We start from the raw sequence: 20,150 nt of genomic DNA, 5'->3' as shown, positions 1-20,150 counted from the left end.
AGGGCCGTTGTCACCAGATCAGATGACCCTATTGGATGATTTCCCCTCTAATATTATATGATGTTATTCTCCCCAATGAAAAATTACTCTTCCAGGGGGTCAAACCCTTCCATGTAACTAATGGAAGGGTTGTTATGGAGCATCCTCCAGTGACAGCTCCCCCTAAAATTGGTCTGGCTATGCTCCAGGTTGAATGGGGGGCCGTTGTCACCAGATCAGGTCACCCTTTTGGATGATTTCCCCTCCAATATTATATGATGTTATTCTCCCCAATTAAAAATTACTCTTCCAGGGGGTCAAACCCTTCCATGTAACTAATAGAAGGATTGGTGTGCAGCATCCTCCAGTGACAGCTCCCCCTAATTGACCTGACTACGCTCCAGGGTGAATGGGGGCCGTTGTCACCAAATCAGGTGACCCTATTGGATAATTTCCTGTCCAATATTATATATTTTTATTCTCCCAATGAAAAATCGCCTTTCCAGGGGGTCAAATCCTTTCATGTAACTAATAGAAGGATTGGTGTGGAGCATCCTCCAGTGACAGCTTCCCCTAAAATTGGTCTGGCTACGCTCCAGGGTGAATGGGGACCGTTGTCACCAGATCAGGTCACCCTATTGGATGATTTCCCCTCCAATATTATATTTTATTATTCTCCCAAAGAAAAATCCCCTTCCCAGGGGGTCAAACCCTTCCATGTAACTAATAGAAGGATTGGTGTGCAGCATCCTCCAGTGACAGCTCCCCCCGCCATCCTCCGGTCTCCTCCCCCGGCCTCTCCTCTCTCCCCCCGCCATCCTCCGGTCTCCTCCCCCGGCCTCTCCTCTCTCCCTCCGCCATCCTCCGGTCTCCTCCCCCGGCCTCTCCTCTCTCCCTCCCTCTGCTGGCCTCTCCCGGTCCCCTCCTCCCGCCTGTCCCCGGGCAGGACTCGGAAGATGGCGGCGGATGATCGTGGCCGCTCGGACTCGGCTAAGGAGAAGAGAAGGGATCAGTTGAGCCGGTGGGGTGTCTGGGAGACGGAGCAATGTCTGAAGCTCGGCAGCTCCCGCCGGCCGCCCCGGGTCCGCTTCGCCCAGGGAGCCGTCTTCATGGCCGCCTGTTCGGCTGGAGACCGGGAGGAGGTTCGGGAGCTGCTGGCGGCCGGAGCCCCGATCAATGGCACCAACGTGGACGGGCTGACAGCTCTGCACCAGGTAGGGGGGACCTTCATCCTGGGAATGGGGGGTGGATTGGAATTTGGGGGAGCAGATTTTGGGGGGGTCTCATCCCTACAATCCGATCCTGACCTGTATGGGCGGTGCAGTTGAGGTTACGTTTGGTGGACTACAAGAATCAGAATGTCTTGTAACCCTTCACTGTGCCATCGAGGAACCAACAGTCCCAGCAGGACAAGACTTTGATCCCTCGATAGTTACAGATTGCCGGGATCTGTTATGGCACTCACACGTATCGATTGATCGATCAATCTAGATGACTCCAGAGACCCTCTGTCCTATCAATTATTGGGTGGTCTGTATCGATCAATCCATCCATCCATCCGATCAATCTAGATGACTCCAGAGATCCTCTGTCCCAACAATTATTGGGTGGTCTGTATCGATCGATCGATCCGAATCCGATCAATCTAGATGACTACAGAGACCCTCTGTCCCATCAATTATTGGGTGGTCTGTATCGATCGATCAATCTAGATGACTCCAGAGACCCTCTGTCCCATCAATTATTGGGTGATCTGGATCGATCGATCGATCGATCCGAATCTGATCAATCTAGATGACTCCAGAGACCCTCTGTCCCATCAATTATTGGGTGGTCTGTATTGATCAATCAATCTAGATGACTCCAGAGACCCTCTGTCCCATCAATTATTGGGTGGTCTGTATCGATCGATCAATCTAGATGACTCCAGAGACCCTCTGTCCCATCAATTTTAGGGGGGGTCTCTTCTACATTGAGGGAGTTTACTGATCCCCCAAGTGCCGGTGAACCCATCATGGGACCCACCTAGAGCTGGCCATACACACCTAGAAATTTGGCAAAATTTGAGGTGTTGGTGGCCCTCCCGACAGTAACAAACTTTGAGATTTCAAAGGAGCCAGGCAAGAAAAAGTCGGCCGATCATTGACTCTCCATTCAGACACGGTCACTGTCCAGGTATTCTGACAGCCACAGTTGCCGTGTGCAGGAGCTGGCAATGGAAGATTCCCCATCCATACGGTTTAGTGTGGATTTTGTTGAACAAGAGGAATCTTAAGTTGTATGGTCAGCCTTAGTCGGTTAATAGATAATCTTGTCCCTGGAATGGAGATCTGACCCTCCTGGGATGGAAATCCAATGGAGCTGTCAGTGGGCTTCCAAATAGTGACCTGGTTGGAAAGACTTTCCACCATGCCGAAAAAAATCCCCCCTTAGTTCCTCTATGTTCCCCATATGATCTGCAATGCTGACATTAAATGGGAAAATCTGCTAGTATATGGCCAGTCTGGGATTCTCCATTTCTTTTGGAACCTTCACCTTCCAGTATTTTTAAATCGGCATTGATAAAACGACCCCGAGATGACGAGATCCTCTGTCCTATCACCATGTGTCCTTGGTACTAGGCCCCCATAACTATCCCATATCTCCATATCTGGTAGCGTTCAGCCGCCGCCGGCACCACATCACACAGTTACACCTCCAATAACTTCTAGACGAACGTTTTATCCTTTCATAGTCAGCTGCTAGAGGAGATCACACACTTTTCTCCGCTAGCAGAAGACTTCAGATCTTTGCATTCCTCGTCCCTCTGACATTTTTTAGTGTTTAGCTGAAATGTTCCTCATCCACCGGCTACTTTTATTCATATGCTATTTGTATTGCTTGCTATGTGTCTTCTCTCGATATTCCACTCTTGGTCATTTTTCTCTCCCCCAGGCTTGTATTGATGAGAATATGGACATGGTTCAGTTTCTGGTTGAAAATGGAGCCACCGTCAACCAACAGGATAACGAGGGGTGGACCCCACTCCATGCGGCCGCGTCCTGTGGCTTTGTGCCCATTGCACAGTGAGTCTGGGGTAACGGCGCCCCCCCAATTCTCTATTGTATACCCATATCCAGGTTTTTCTTTTGTGGCCTCCTTAACTCTTCCATATACGTCCAGAAGCTTGTCAGACGGGATTAACCCCTTGTGGGCTGGGTGTGTGCATTCCTAGTTCTCAGTGTAAGTCGGGCTTGTTCAGCGAGTAATGACGAGCTCTAGAAGGGATTTATCCAGCAGTTAGGTTGGTTCAGGGATAGACCATTGCCATTTGGTTGTTTGATCGCTTTCTGCCTTTAGACCCCCCGTTCACACCTGTGCGACTTGCCTTGCGATTTGACAGGTCCAAGTCGCACTCTATTGTCGGCAATGTAACTGTTCAAAACGGCGTGACTTCGATTTGGCAGTTTTTGCGATAATATAAGGACCTACCTAATCAATCGGTATCCAATCATGCAGGCCCTTGTACTACATAGTTGTTGGTGGATCTTGAGAAGATTGTAATGTATATGGTGAGCTTTAGAGCCACGTGACTGCCAGGGAACTAGCATTTTTAGAAGGAGATGTTAGCAATGGATGCCTCTATACTGCTCTCACTCCAGATTTCTTTAAATTCGTACTTTAATTTTTAGCCCACGTTCACACAGAATCTGACTTCCCTTAAAGTCGCACGATTTCAAAGAGGCAAGTCAGTGCGACTTCAGGTGCGACTTGGCTGACATCTGTGCGACTTCAGGCTGCATTCACATGTCAGCGTATTGATCGCGGGCAGAATCACCACGATTCCGCCCGCGATCCGGAAATCATTGCAAATCGGCGGGACGACGTGATTTGCAATAGCACCCCAAACGCTGAGCGATGTTGCCACGACTTCCGCCTGCCGATTTGCGGTAACATCGCACAAAGAAAATTGCGGGACGCATTACGCTCCAAAGAAGCTCTTGTACTTTTTTGGGCTTAATGCGTCCCGCGATTTTTTTTTTTGCGCAATGTTACCGCGATTCGGCAGGCGAAAATCGAGGCAACATCGCACAGCCTTTGGGGTGCTATTGCAAATCACGGGCAACGCACAGGCGTCCTGCGATTTGCAATGATTTCCGGATCGCGGGCGGAATCGCGGTGATTTTGCCCGCGATCAATACGCTGACATGTGAATGCAGCCTGAAGTCGCACAGATGTCAGCCGAGTCGCACTGACCCGCCTCTTTAAAATCGTGCGACTTTAAGGGAAGTCGGATTCTGTGTGAACGTGGGCTAAAACATAAAGTATGAATTTATAGATATATGGAGTGATAGCAGTATGGAGGCATCCATTGCTAACATCTCCTTCTGAAAATGCTAGTTCCCTGGCAGTCGCTTGGCTCTAAAGTTCACAATATACATTACAATCTAATTGTACAATCTTCTTAAGATCCACCAACAACTATGTAGTACAAGGGCCTGCATGATTGGATACAAATAGATTAAATAGATTAGGTAGGTCCTTGTATTACACAGTACAGACAAATTGTAACTTTTATGATGACCCTAATGGGCCATACACACTATAAGATTTTCTGAAGACTTTTTCCTTTTAGACTTACCAAAACCATACAATATGAGGTCAAACCTAAACACTTTCAATTTGTATGCAATCTGGTAGGCCCTTGCACTACATATAAAAGGTAAATCTGAAGGAAATCTAACCACAAAAGTTGGATAGTGTGTATCCAGCTTAAGGCTCACCACGCACATTACAATCTCCATACTACTATTGCCTTTAGATCTGCCAGTTCTCTGTAATTTGAGGACCTATCTAAACTATCAAATTAATTTGTGTCCAAATAAGTAAGCCCTCATACTACATACTTGTTGGTAGATCCAAGAGTTTGTACAATTTGATTGCAAGGTGTAGCATAAGATTAAAGCTGGCCATGCATTATACAATTTTTCTTTTAGATTTACCAAAACGACATAATATGAGGTCAAACCTAAACACTTTCAATTTGTATGCAATCAGAAAGGCCCTTGCACTACATAGCTGATGGTAAATCTGAGGGAAATTGAATAATTGTATAATGTATGGCCAGCTTATCTTACATGTTGCAATCTGATCATACAATCTTTGAACAGTCTACGTAGTTTTGGTGGATCCAAAGTAATGCGTGGATCTATTGAAAATCTTCAATTCATCTGTCCAACCAGGCAGGCCTTTGCACTACTTGTAGGTAGATCTAAAGGAGATTGTACAGTGTGTGGTCAGCCTAATGGTGGCCTTACACTATACAATCTGATTGTACAATCTCTATACATCTATTATATCGTTTTGGTAAATCTAAAATGAGGAGTACACACCTAATCTATCCTATCAATCTGTATCCAATCCGGCACTACACACTTGTTAGTAGATCCAATGGAAATTGCACACTTAGATTGTTACGTTTGTGGTTAGCTTTTTACTTTGAGGTTTACCATGCATGCTACCATCTGATTTCGCAAATCGCCTTTAGATCTATGAACAAGTGTGTGAAGCAAGGCCCTGCTTGATTAAATACAGATAGATTGGATAGATTAGGTAGTGATAGGTTTGGGGATCCCAGTCAGAACCCCAATGAGTGAGCCCAACAGGAAGCTGTCAATGTATTGGACCAATCGTGTGCAGCCAGGGGCAATAGGTGGTATTGAATGCCTTGGTTGCTTGTGATTGGCTTGCTACGGTGCGATTGGCTTGCTATGGTGCGATTGGCCCGCTACAATGCGATTGGCCTGCTACAGTGCGATTGGCCCGCTACCGTGATTGGCCCGCTACCGTGATTGGCCCGCTACCGTAATTGGCCCGCAACAGTGCAATTGGCCCGCTACAGGGACTGCTTCCCGGTGGCTTCAGATTAGGATCTAAACCCTTTCGATCTCATGCCTTTTCTGAATCAAGGAATGTAGCTATGCCAGAAGATGAGCGCAACTACCAGGCAGATAGCATTTTTGGAGAACTCAGCAATTCTACCAGCACAGGGTTGCTTTGTCATCATGCAGAAACACCATCATAAAGCTCATGTTAACCAATCAGAAATCAGCATTTATTACTGCACTTAAATAATTAAGGACAGGCACTGCAGGATGGTTCATCAACATGCAGCCCCAATCAAGCTTTGTGGCATGGCTGCCGGGTCCAACAATGCAAACTGCGCATGTCAGTAACCCATGAAGACGCCAGCATTGCGTTGTGGGCTGCGGGGGATGGGGCCAGGGCTTGGATGGGCTCCAAGTCTGTTTCTGCCGTTAGCACGTGTTGGTGGACATTTTATTGCTTCGTCGGTTGGTAGCTTCTTTGTTTTGGCTGTTTACCTTTAACTTTATAAAAGCCAGATTTTTCATTCTGCTGCTTTTTGGGTCATATTACCAAAAAATTGTTCTAAATTCTGCAACATGAAACTTCAAATATTGTAAAAGCCTAAAGGCCCTTTCCCGCCACAAAGCTGTGCGCTTTAATGAATGCAATTTCAGGCTTTGGGGCACGTTGCGTTAGGCTGCGCATTCAAATAAGGCCGGGTTCACACGTGTCCGGCTATGGTTTGCAGTCCGGAGTCTGGGGCCTTTCTCTTTACTGGTTAAGGTGCAATTCAGGTGAAACATTTTTTCCTGAATTCACACCTGAACTGGACCCATAAAATGCACAGGACCCTTTACAGTCTCCCCGGACATGTGTGAACCGTCTCCATTGAAAGACAGTCACTTGGCATGTGAATTGCATGCGGTTAAAAATGCATCAAATTTGCATACATGTGAGCTCAGCCTAAATGGCTTACCGAACGTAATGGTCCATGTACATGCATATGTTTAAAGTTTCTCTAAATCCCAAACTTCCATTTTGGGTAGAGTAGGGGAGAATGAGGCCTTGTTTACACTTGCAACCGGTTGAGCCGCTTTTTTGCCGCTCACTATCTGCTCTATTCTGGGTAGAATAGGGTTAGGCCTTGTTTACATTTTGCATTTGGGGAGTGCTAAAAACATTCAGCTAAAACGCTTTTTTTTACCACTCCTGAACCGCTCCCACTTAAGCGGCAAAGGCAGCTGACAGGGGTGTACATCTTGTATGTGAGGGAAAATGTATCCCAACTATCACGCTATTCACACCTCAGCGTTTTTGAATCGTGGGCAGATTTGCTGTGATTCTGCCTGCAGCTTCAGCGTGCCCAGGTGTGAATGACAAATCGCAGCATGCACATTGCTGCTAATTCAAAGCGCTTAGGTGTGAATGATAAATCGCAGCATGCACATTTGAGATGCCATTCATTTAAATGGCACCTAAAATTGTGGTGCAGTTCTGCTGCGATAAATCGTGCTGCAGTCGCTGCAAGCCGCGTCATGTGAAGCATGTCGCCCAAAAGTAGCTCCTGCAATTTTTTGGGGCGACAGGCTTAATATGATGCGATTGCTGCGCTATTTATCGCACCAGAACTGCACCACCATTTTAGATGCTATTTAAATGAATGGCATCTCAAATGTCCATTCTGCGATTTAACCTTCACACCTGAGCGCTTTGAATTAGCGGCAAATCTGCCGGCGGTTTAAAATGCTGAGGTGTAAATGCAGCCTCTGTGTCAAAATGGGGCGATTTTTTTTTTCCCCTTCCTGTCTGGTAGACTCAACAGGAAGTGAGAGGAAATCTTTCCAGTGTGAGGGAAATCCATTCTTAGGCAGTTGTCATGGGAACAAGAAAAAATTTACCTCAGATTTTTAGATTTACCTTCTATTTAATTCCTGGTGATATTGGTGATCAGGACAATGGGTGACGGTGATGCACACAGCAATAAAACTGGACAGTGTTTCTTACCCCTCACTATGCTATCAAAATCTAAAAAAAAAAAGTTTTGCCTTTAGCTACACTTTACAGGTTCTTCTACATTCTGCACAATGCACTGCAATACGTTGTTGTGAGGCAGGGTGCAATTTAAAAATGATTGGCAAGGTGCGCTGTGGCGTGGTAATGTTTCTTGCAAATAAAGTATTTAAAGGTAAAATGTAGGAGGGAATGTCAGTTATGACATAGTTGATTGCTGGTATGTGGTTGTAACAGGTTATACCGGGGTGCATGGCTGACATCTTCACAGGCCTATGACGGCCTGGTATTTGAAGTCATTTACTGTCAACAACACCCTTTACAGGCCGAGTGATCTGCTAATTACAGGGATTTTTTAGACCTTTTTGTGTCATTAGGCTGGAGCCAAACATCTCTCATCCTGTCACTGGTGGTCTAATGGCTTCTGTATTACTTTGCTCACATAATTGTATACACCGTTTTTTCCTTGTGGAGTTTGTATATAGGAAACCTGTTTTGAGGTCAAATAAAACATAGTAACTATGTAGCTGCATAGAAAGTACCGCCTGATACTTCATAGTACCTGAAAGTATATGTAAACGTCATAGTTAAAAATCTCATATAAGCTTTAACATATTAAATGCCTCCCACTAGCCCTTTAAGGGACTCGTAACGCTGGAGGCCATTCCTGGACTACTCAATCACGTGATCATAGCAATTGGCAGTCATAGTGATTGATATGATCATGAGCCTGTCCTACCGCATTCCCTTTGTAAACAGTGATTGAAATCTGTAGTTGACCTGACCTGGGGGCACCAGGTTAGATCGGTCACAGTGCTTGGGGGGGAGAGGGGGGGGGGGTAGAGGTAGCACAGTTGCGGGGGGGGGGGGGGGCTCTGAGTGAGGGCAGTTGCAGTGAGTGAGGGCAGTCCCAGTGCAGGGTGAGGGGGGTTTGAGTGAGGGTGGTTGCAGTGCTGGGGGCGCTGAGTGAGGGTGGTCACAGTGCTGGGAGGGGGGCGTTGGGTGAGCCCAGTCACAGTTTTGGGGGAGGGGGGCGCTGGGTGAGCTCAGTCGCAGTGTTGGGGGAGGGGTCGCTGGGTGAGCCCAGTCAGTGTTTGGGGAGGGGGTCGCTGGGTGAGCCCAGTCACAGTGCTGGGGGAGGGGGGCGCTGGGTGAGCCCAGTCACAGTGCTGGGGAGGGGGTCGCTGGGTGAGCCCAGTCACAGTGCTGGGGGAGGGGTCGCTGGGTGAGCCCAGTCACAGTGCTGGGGGAGGGGGTCGCTGGGTGAGCCCAGTCACAGTGCCAGGGGAGGGGGTCGCTGGGTGAGCCCAGTCACAGTGCCGGGGGAGGGGGTCGCTGGGTGAGCCCGGTCACAGTGCCGGGGGAGGGGGTCGCTGGGTGAGCCCGGTCACAGTGCTGGGGGAGGGGGTCGCTGGGTGAGCCCGGTCACAGTGCCGGGGGGAGGGGGTCGCTGGGTGAGCCCGGTCACAGTGCCGGGGGGAGGGGGTCGCTGGGTGAGCCCGGTCACAGTGCCGGGGGGAGGGGGTCGCTGGGTGAGCCCCGGTCACAGTGCCGGGGGGAGGGGGTCGCTGGGTGAGCCCCGGTCACAGTGCCGGGGGGAGGGGGTCGCTGGGTGAGCCCCGGTCACAGTGCCAGGGGGAGGGGGTCGCTGGGTGAGCCCCGGTCACAGTGCCAGGGGGAGGGGGTCGCTGGGTGAGCCCCGGTCACAGTGCCGGGGGGAGGGGGTCGCTGGGTGAGCCCCGGTCACAGTGCCGGGGGGAGGGGGTCGCTGGGTGAGCCCGGTCACAGTGCCGGGGGGAGGGGGTCGCTGGGTGAGCCCGGTCACAGTGCCGGGGGAGGGGGTCGCTGGGTGAGCCCGGTCACAGTGCCGGGGGAGGGGGGTGCTGGGTGAGCCCGGTCACAGTGCCGGGGGAGGGGGGCGCTGGGTGAGGGCGGTTACACTGCTGGGGGGGGGGTCACTGAGTGTGGGCGGTCAGTGCTGGGGGGGGGGGCTTGAGTGAGGGCAGTCGCATTGCTGGGGGGGGTGCTGAGTGAGGGCAGTCGCAGTGCTGGGGGGATGCTGGGTGAGCCCAGTCACAGTGCTGGGGGGAGGGGAGCGCTGGGTGAGCCCAGTCACAGTGCCATGGGAGGGGGTGCTGAGTGAGCCCGGTCACAGTGCTGGGGGGGCTTTGAGCGTGGGCGGTTGCAGTGCTGGGGGATGCTTAGTGAGGGCAGTCGCAGTGCTGGGGGGGGGGGGGGGAGGGTGCTGAGTGAGCACAGCCACAGTGCTGGGGGGGGGGGCTTAGTGAGGGCGGTCGCAGTGCTGGGTGTGCCGAGCTGAGCGGAGTCACAGTGTCAGGGAGAGTTGCTAAATAAGCGCAGTCACAGTGCCGGGGGGGTGGGCGCTAAGTGAGCCCAGTTGCAGTGCTGGGGGCGCCGAGTGAGCGCAGTCACAGTGCCGGGGAGGGTCACTGAGTAAGTGCAGTCCTGGGGGGAGGGCGCTGAGTGAGTGTGGTCGCAGTGCAGGGGGGGGTGCCCAGTGAGCACGGCCCAGCATGAAACTGCAGCAGTATACATACAATGTATTTGGCAGCACGGCCTTAAAGCCCACTACAATGCTGCCGCATATACTGTATGCATATGGCTGATGTAGTTTGAGGGAAAAAAAAAAAACACCCTTTTCCAATTTATATCTTTTTACTTTTTGTTACTTAGACACAACAGGAAGTAATTTTGTTTGTGGGGTTTGTTGCATTACAGTGGCAGAAAAATCGCACCACGTTTGGGGTGCCATTGAGAAATGTTTACCGCGATTCTGAATCGTGGGCAGAATTGTGGGCGATTCCTCCCGCTATTCAAATCGCCCTGGTGTGCGTTGACTGGAAAAAGTGCCCTGAGTGGGAGACTTTATTTTTACGATGATGGCTCTAATTTTAGGATTTTCTGTTATTTTTAAGCCTGGTGATAGGGATCTATGAAGTGAAGTGCTCCATATGCAAGCATTTGGGATTGTAGAAGCGTGCCTTCCTATATGCAAATGCTGACATTAAAATACGTCACTATTTACACAGCGTCTTTGGGACTGTAGTGACTGCTAGGACCAAAGCCAGAAAGTGCCTGCTATGCAGCTGCAGTGTTTATTTGATTTATTTTTACTCCATTACAGGTTTACTTTATCTCTTCATACCACCCCCCCTCCCCCCCCCCCCATGGCCCTTTTACATTTGGGCTTTAATGCAGGGAGGCCGGGTGGCTTCCGGAACAAGTGACCACTGTGGCTCTCACTGCAGTCACATGATTGGGAGTCTGTCCTGCTGGCTCCCTATTAGAAACCATGACGGAGATCTGTCACAGCTAGCTTGGCTTGTATGCTGGGAGCGCTCCATGAATGCACCTCAGGCCTCTGTGGATGCATATCTGTGGTGGCTGGGGGTTAAAGCCCATTTATCCTGTCGTAGCATACATGCGTTTCTTGGTTGGGAAGAGGTTAAACCAGAGATAAAACTATGTAACATAATAATGTAACACTTTACTGATGTTGTAGGACTGATGTATTAAACTAGGTAAAGTGGAGGTGTGACACTTGGCAGCCAATCAGAATGTTGCTGTCATTTCTAGCTATCACTATAACAAATAGAATCTGACTGATTGCTTTAGGAAACACAGGAAGTCTCCTTTTCTGGATGTTACTTGTTAAATGAGAGCATACATGCCATTGGCTGCTGTGGACAACACCTCCCACTTTCCTCTTCCAGCATTTGTAACTAGGCCAAATAACCTGAAGCAGAACTAAAGAACTTCCATCCACAGATTTGGATAATTTTAATATGAATATTATTGTGTGGAGGACTGATGTATTCGAGTAACAAGTGCCCGGGTTACTCATAGAAGCCAGTCAGACACCAGCTGTCGTTTTTTAAGCAAATGTTGGGGAACGATAGGAAGGATCTGATTGGTTATTGTACTCAAGGCTTCCAATTTATATTTCTGTAGCTAGTCTCAACCAGGGTTCTGTGGAAAGCTAAGGTTCCTCCAGAGGTTGCATTGACCTCCCACCTGATGGGGCCTAGATAATTCTAGGACCAAAATCACTTGGCAAAGCCAGCAACATGACAGCAAAAGGGAAAATTATTCCTACTGACCATTAATATAAGAAGCTTTTTGCCATTAAGCCCCAATTAACTGGTTTTAGTAAGGATTCCCCCGAAAATGAACATTATATTGGGAGCTTCTCTGGTGTAAAAAAGTTGAGAAAGGGTGATGTAGACATAAACCCATACAGTTTATGGTGAGAAGACTAAAGCCATCTAAAAGCCCTCCCAACAGAATCCATGTGTAGCACACTAATGCCTAGTTTCCACTGAGTGGTACGGTATGGTTCGGTTCAGTACTGTATGGTTCGGTTCAGTACTGTATGGTTCGGTTCAGTACTGTATGGTTCGGTTCAGTACTGTATGGTTCGGTTCAGTACTGTATAGTTCGGTTCAGTACTGTATAGTTCAGTTCAGTTCTGTTCGGTACGGTTCTGTTCGGTACGGTTCTGTTCAGTACGGTACACCTTGCGTTTCTACTGCCAATAGTACCCTTTCATGATAGGCGTGGTGTAGCAGGGAAGCTGTGATAGACTATTCTCTGTCAACCAATCAAAGTTCTGCAGAGTGTAGCTCCACCCTGTTGGTACGGTACTAATGTGCTTGGTACCCCAACGAAAGGGTCCCAAAAAAGTGGTACGGTTCGGAATTGGGGTACCATTCACAATGGAAATGGCTTAACCACTTGCCGACCGCCGCAAACTGCGGCGTCAGCCCCTCACAGGCAAAGTGACGTACCGGTACGTCACTAGCCTGTAAGGCTATGGGGAGCGAGCTCGTGCGCCGCTGGAGGCGCGCTCCCGCGCAGTCACAGACCCCCCCCCCGCGCGTGTGAGCGGCGGACCCAATGTCCGCCGCTTACTCACGGTCGTCCGTGACAGCGGGAGAAAGGCAGGCGGCTGATGTAAACAAGCCGCCTGTCATTCTCCCCTGTGTAGGAACAGTGATCATACGGTTCTACTATGTAGGACCATTGATCACTGTTCCTACACCTCAAGCCACAGCCAATCACAGTTAGAATCACGCCCCTAGGGACACACACCACCCCTCCTCTCAAAAAAAGTTAACCCCTTAACTACCAGTGTCATTTTACAGTAACACTGCATATGTATAGCATGATTACTGCAGTAATGTCACTGGTAACCCCAAAAGTGTCAAAAATGTCAGTCAAGTGTCCGATCTGTCCGCTGCAATGTCGCAGTCCCGCAAAAAAAATCGCAGATCGGTGCCATTACTCGTTAAAAAAAAAAAAACAATAAAAATGACAAAAATCTTTCCCTTTGTTAGTAAACGCGATAACTTTTGCGCAAACCAATCAAAATACGCTTTTTGCGATTTTTTTTTTTTTTTTTTTTTTTTTTTTTTTTTTTTTTTACTAAACATATGTAGCATAAAACAAATTGGCCGAAAATGTTAAAAAATTTTGATTTTTTTACATTTTTTTTTTTGTGAAAAATTTTGTTATTTTTGCAAAATTGACGCTATTTTTTTGTTTATAGCGCATGATCAAAAAATCGCACAGGTGATCAAATACCACCAAAAGAAAGCTCTGTTTGTGGGAAAAAAAGGACTTCAAATTCGTTTAGGTACAGCGTCGCATGACCGCGCAATTGTCCGTTAAAGTCACGCAGTGCCGAATCGCAAAATAGGCCCTGGTCAGGAAGGGGGTAAAATCTTCCGGGGCTTAAGTGGTTAAATAGTGTACCGTGCCGAACCGAACCATACCAGAAAGCTCAGTGGAAACGAGCCATAAGGCCCAGTTAACACTTTGGTTGGGGGGGATGAGACAGTGAATGAAGTAGACAGGGCCAGAGAAAAGTGAAAAAGAGGAAGGGTGAGAGAAGAAGAGCGGGTCAGAGAAGGAGAGGGCATTTTTTCTACTTCTCTCCCTTCCTTTTTTCTGGCCGTCTCTTCTTCACTCACTGTCTCTTCTTCTCTTGCCCCGGGGGTTATACCCATATGCTGGTCACAAAAATGATTACGCATATTCCTGCAATGCATACGGTTGCGACATGGTGCTGCAGGCTTTTAGGGTTTAAAACAAGCGGCGAGGAGACGGCATAACTCCTCCTTGCTGCTTGTCAAACACCTTCTGAAAGCCATCTCAGATCGATCTTCAGAGTGATAATGCATGCGTAAACAAGCCCCAAAACCTGAGAATTTTTCCTCATTTCAAGACCGCATGCAAATCATTTCTATACACCCCAACAGCCAAATGCACGTCCAGAACTACTGGGGTTTAGTGCAAATAAAGCCTAAAACTTTAAAACCATTTTTTCCAAACTGCTAAAAGCTCTTTGAATCAGTGCATAGCTCAGTAAAGCCTCTTAGAAAAGAGGTATTTGCATGCCTCATTCCGTCACATTTCCCAAAAATAAGAGGATTATTCCTCATTTATGCCCCAACAGTCAGACGCAGTTCATCTGATATAGGGAAACTAGAACAAAACAGAATCTGTTGCCTATCAGAGGCTCTACATTCCAAGTATAACAAGAATTTGGTCGTTGTGGGCAATGGCTTGACTGCTTATGTCCTCCTAGCTCCAGATTTTGTAAATCAGCCTGTGTACTGGTTAAAATGGAACTCTTTGTTTTATGGGTGGAGTTGGGCAAACTCCATGACCTCAAAAAGCAGGTGTCGTAAGCCCCCTAGTGGATTATCCATAGGAACACACAGAGAGCGACCTCCAGAGAGGATCCAGGAAGTACAACTTAAGACATGGGTATTGGTAGGGGAACATGTCCCTCTTGGGGGGGGGGTCAAACGTAGACTTGCGCCACCCAAAACGAACCAAATTGGTCTACAGTTCTGCCCTTACACTCTTTATAATTTCAGTGCCAGAATACATAAACGAACAACCATGTTCCGATCTATTAACACCAGAGAAATGCCAAAGTTCCTTACTTGATATGTTTTTGCATAGTTTGAGAACACTTATGAACCACATGTAATGATCAAAGCATGAAAACTTTCCTCGATACCATCTGTTTTAGTTAACATAAGCAGTTTACTTTCGCTTACTAACAAGTTCGAAGTTGTTTATCCCAACTGCAGATGTTGCCTGTCTTCCACTGCTGTCACCAGTTCAGATATTTCACTTTCTTCTGAAATTTGTTTGCGTCTTTACACATGGCTTTGTTGTCCACTGTGATTGTACTCTTTGGACAGGTACTTGATCTCAAAGGGCGCCAGTGTTTCCATTGCAAATAGCGAAGGTGAACTTCCCCTGGATGTGGCCCATGAGAGTGCTATGGAGAAGCTGCTGAAGAGCGAGGTTAAAAAGCAAGGTAAGTGTCCACCTTCAAATGGAGGTATACAGACACCTCTATTGTCAAAAGTAATGGAGCAAAAATGGGAACGTCAGCAAAATCAGGTTTTACGTTTGTTAAAGATGCTTGATGTACACTATGGACCTCTACTTTAGATTCCAGAGACCTTTCAACATGCATGTATGTAAACTTGTACATATGCACGTAGATCAGCTTTGTCAGTTATCTTATAAATGTAAATTAATGCTTTATCTACTTCAGCTCCAGGACATTCACCCCCCCCCCCCTTCCTGACCAGGCCATTTTGCTATCTGGCACTGCGTTACTTTAACTCATGCTATACCCAAGTCAAATTTTTGTCCTTCCCCTCCCCCCCCACAAATAGAGCTTTCTTTTGGTGATATTTGATCACCTCTGCATTTTTTTTTTTTTTGGTTTCTTTTGCGCTATAAACATAGACAATATTTTTTACTTTCTGCTATAAAACCTATCCAAAAAAAAAATTTAAAAAATCGAATTTCTCTTTTGTTCATTGACGGACACAACTCCTGATTCTTCTTAACTATTGGGTTATACTACCCCCTTCAGGAGTAGGACACTAAGCAGGAAAAAACTTGACTTCGCCTATGGGCAGTCCCAGGGAGTATACTTTAAATGGAATTTTCTTTTCCTCTTTTATTATTTTGTTCCTGTGAGAACTACAATCAAGTGCCGGACTGGGCGACGAACTGGATAATCTAGATCCTTAGGGTTCCCCCAGTCCGGCCACTGAGCGCCTGCAGACCGCAGCTTCGGGCTAGGTCGGCTGCAACATAGCCCTAATGGACGGGGCCTGGCCTGCGAGTTAAAACGTCTGGTGAGGACTCATATGAACTGGCTTCGGCCTGAGTCGCACCGTTTCCTGTCCTGTCTGGACCTGGTGTGGTAAGTACTTGTCCTCCAACTACCCCTGGAGGGTTTTGGGATGGACATGGGCCCCTCCCTGGGACGGTCGGACAGCCCCCCCCCCCGGGTTCCCCTCCCTTCCCCCTAGCCCCTCTAAAATTTCAGTCACTGTGGGGCTGCTGACCGGGTTTTCCTGGTGCGCAGCGGGGGGTTATGCAGGGTTCCCTGCCACCTGGGGGTTGGTGACTAGGGCAGGGATGTCCTCTGGTCTCCCTGCGGCAGTTGCTGGGCTGGGGGAGCGGATGTTTTTACCATCCACAGGTATGCTCCTCACGCGGCCGGATCCTGTCAAAGATTTAGGCCACGGCTTTGCGTCCTATTCGTCGGAACCTATGTGAGCCGGCCACTGTGAGGATGGCTGAAGCCACTACCTCCCGTTTGGGCATCCGCCTTCCCTTCCCCTGCCCCTGGGTGGTCGGCTCCGCCGGGGCTCGTGTCCTGGCGCCCTCAAAATTTTAGGCTGCGGCTTGGGGCCTGCTAGGCCATGCGGTCGAGTCGGGCGCTGCTGTTGGGAGGGGCTACCCTAGTTTGTGTAGCTGAAGCCCCCACTCTCCCTTTTGCATCTGCCAGGCTGAGGATCCGTGCAATTGCGGCTGGGCCCCCACAAAAATTTAGGCCGCGGCTTGCAGCCTGCTGGGCTATATGGTCAGCTTGGCACCTCCCTTGGACCGAATGGTGCTGTGGGGGGCGCTTCATTAATACTAATAATATAATAACGGTCTTGCCCCATTATTGTGGCACCTGCCTTGTTTTAGCGAGGGTACCCTGCCTGCGAGTTTGCCTCACGGCGGGTGGCCCCCTTTTAAGAGGACTGTGTCCTATTATGTCCTCTATAGAGGGCTCAGAGGGCGATTTTTTCCCCCCCCCCTCCCCCCCAGTTGTTGGCGGGGTCCAATGGGTGGTCCATTTGTGGAACCTTGGTCAGCGTCCCCTTTGCGGGATCACAGTCGGCGGCCTCCCCTGATTGTTATGTTTTTAGGGTAAGCTCAGTTTATGGAGACCCTACTGGGTCTGCGCCCATGTACCCGGAGTGCTCAGATAGTGAGGATGATTCCTTTGCTCTTCTAGCTGCGCTTGAATAGGCGCTGGTGGATGCGCTGTTTATGGCAGTGCGTGAAACTTGAATGGAGGTCGCGGCTGATGCCACGTCGGAGGCCCTAGTTCTTTTTGGCACCCACAGGCTCTCCAAAGCGGCGAGGGTGTTCCTCTTTCCGCTTCCCTTGACAACATTGTCACAAAACAGTGGGGTTGTCCAAAACGCAGTGTGCGGTATCCTTATGAGGATTTACTGCGTAAAAGGTGGACGGTCCCACCTGTAGGTGGACTCGCCGGTTTCCAGGTCAAATTGAGTTACCATCATCCCCGATGAGGAGTCCCCGACCTTTACAGGTCTAGCTAATAGGAGGGAAGATGCTCTGGCCTGCCATATGTGCGCTGTGGCTGGTTCGGCAATTAGGCCGGTAATTACTAATGCCCTGGTGTCGCATTCTCTAAGCTTTTACGCCGGGACCTAGAGGGAGAATAGCTTCCCCCTGTCTTTGCGGGGCTGGCGGACCGGTTGGTCCAGGGGCTACAGTTTGTCTGTGATGCCTCTTTGGATAAGGCTCCTTTTTGATTTCTAGGCTGTCTGTATCAGCATTGGTCCTTCGGCGTATTGTCTGGCTGAAATGCTGACCTGCGGACTAGACTTCTAAGAAGGCCTTATCTGATCTCCCTCTTGTAGGGGATTGCCTGTTTGGAGCTTCTTTGGATGACATTGTTAAGGGTCTCACGGGGGGAAGAGTACACTTCTTCTGCATACTACCAAGGGCAAGGAGCCCCGTCGTAGACGTGGGCCATTCTCCTCGATTCCTAAGCGGCCACTTCGTCTTTCAGGATCCCAAGACAAGGGATCAAAAGTCAGGGCCTCCAACAAAGGCTCCATGAGGACCTGGTCTGGCAAGCCACGAGCGGGCTCTTCCAGACCTATGGACAAGGCTGCCTCTGCATGAAGGGGCACCCTCATCCGTATTTAGGGTGGGGGGACGTCTTTGTTGGTTTCCGGATCCATGGACCGCTCTGGTAGAGGGCAAGTGAGTCTACGAACTTATTCGGTCAAGCTACAAGATCGAGTTCGGTCTTGTTCTCCGGAATTTTTTTTTCCCTTCCAACTTGCATTTGTCCCCAGATCACTTATGGGGTCCCTTTTGGGCAGTGCAAGACTTGTTATTTCAAGGCATGATTGTTCCGGTTCCGACTTCAGAACATTTTCAAGGATTTTTTACTCAAACCTCTTTACAGTCTCCAGGAAGGACATGAAGGTACATCCAATTCTGGTCCTCCAGGCGCTAAGCTGCTTTGTGCGAGTACAGACGTTTCGCATTGGAGTCCATTCACATAGTAGTGGCGTCCCTGCATCAGGGGGATTTCTTCTCTCTTCTATCGACATCAAGGACGCCTACCTGCACATTCTAATATGTGCTGGCTGCCAGCACTTCCTCCGTTTTGCTGTGGAAGAGAAGCATTATCAGTTTGTGGCGCTGACCTTTGGTCTCATCTCCGCACCTCTGGTCTTCACAGGATTGTTGGCCCCGGTGCTGGCATTGTTTGAGTCAGCAGGGGATCGCAGTACTGGGGTACCTGGATGATCTTCTTCTGAGTGTGAAGTCTCCGACTGCTCTGATGGACTACTGGAGATTGCTCTGCAAACTCTGAGGGAGTTCGTGGGATCCTGAAAATTCAGGAGTCTGCTTAAGGATTCTGTCCACAAAAACTGGCTTATCTGGGTCTGACTCTGGACTCGGCCTCAGGAAAAACTCTAGATATTGCAGGAGGCAATTCAGCTTCTGTTGTTCAGCAGATGGTCATCCCTTCGGGCTTACATGTGCGTGCTGGACCTGATGGTGCCCACCCTCGAGGTGGTCTGTTTGCACAGTTCCACACAAGATCTCTGCTAAAGAGATTCTGGTGAAATGGGTCAAGGATCCACAGTCTCTAGAGGTGGCTTTGCGCTCTGACACTTCAACAGGGAAAATCTTTCTCATCCTGTACTGGACGGTTATCTCCACGGATGCCAGCCCTTCCGGAAGGGGAGGCGTCCTCAGCACAGGCTTGCTTAGGGGGCTTGGACTCTAGTGCAGGATTACACGTGTGTGTGTGTGTGTGTGTGTGTATGTATGTATATATATGTATATATATATATATATATATATATATATATATATATATATATATATATATATATATATATATATATATATATATATATATATATATATATATATATATATATATATATATATATATATGTGTGTGTGTATGTGTATATGTATGTATGTATGTATATATATATATATATATATATATATATATATACACACAGTGGGTGCGGAAAGTATTCAGACCCCCTTAAATTTTTCACTCTTTGTTATATTGCAGCCATTTGCTAAAATCATTTAGGTTCATTTTTCTTCCTCATGAATGTACACATAGCACCCCATACTGACAGAAAAACACAGAATTGTTGACATTGTTGCAGATTTATTAAAAAAGAAAAACTGAAATATCACATGGTCCTAAGTATTCAGACCCTTTGCTCAGTATTTAGTAGAAGCCCCCTTTTGATCTAATACAGCCAGGAGTCTTTTTGGGAAAGATGCAACAAGTCTTTCACACCTGGATTTGGGGATCCTCTGCCATTCCTCCTTGCAGATCCTCTCCAGTTCTGTCAGGTTGGATGGTAAACGTTGGTGGACAGCCATTTTTAGGTCTCTCCAGAGATGCTCAATTGGGTTTAAGTCAGGGCTCTGGCTGGGCCATTCAAGAACAGTCACGGAGTTGTTGTGAAGCCACTCCTTCGTTATTTTAGCTGTGTGCTTAGGGTCATTGTCCTGTTGGAAGGTAAACCTTCGGCCCAGTCTGAGGTCCAGAGCACTCTGGAGAAGGTTTTTGTCCAGGATATCCCTGTACTTGGCCGCATTCATCTTTCCCTTGATTGCAACCAGTTGTCCTGTCCCTGCAGCTGAAAAACACCCCCACAGCATGATACTGC

At 48.4% G+C, this 20,150-nt stretch overlaps 1 protein-coding gene across 1 annotated transcript in view; it reads left to right on the top strand.

Moving 5' to 3' along the window:
- Window positions 1-812: 812 nt before the first annotated feature.
- LOC309565275 (protein phosphatase 1 regulatory subunit 12A-like) overlaps window positions 813-20,150 on the top strand; it is a 42,712-nt gene continuing 23,374 nt past the window's right edge. Inside the window, exons 1-3 of the mRNA XM_082270169.1 lie at window positions 813-1,193; window positions 2,914-3,044; window positions 15,075-15,193. Coding sequence (XP_082126295.1) covers window positions 936-1,193; window positions 2,914-3,044; window positions 15,075-15,193 — 508 coding nt within the window. The 5' untranslated portion in view covers window positions 813-935. The remainder of the gene's footprint in view (window positions 1,194-2,913; window positions 3,045-15,074; window positions 15,194-20,150) is intronic.

Source organism: Pelophylax lessonae, assembly GCF_965119305.1.
Source record: "Pelophylax lessonae genome assembly, chromosome: 10".
In the NCBI taxonomy this organism is placed as follows: Eukaryota; Metazoa; Chordata; class Amphibia; order Anura; family Ranidae; genus Pelophylax; species Pelophylax lessonae.
The sequence above is the reverse complement of the archived record's forward strand: the minus strand, read 5'-3'. Positions and strand labels throughout refer to the sequence as shown.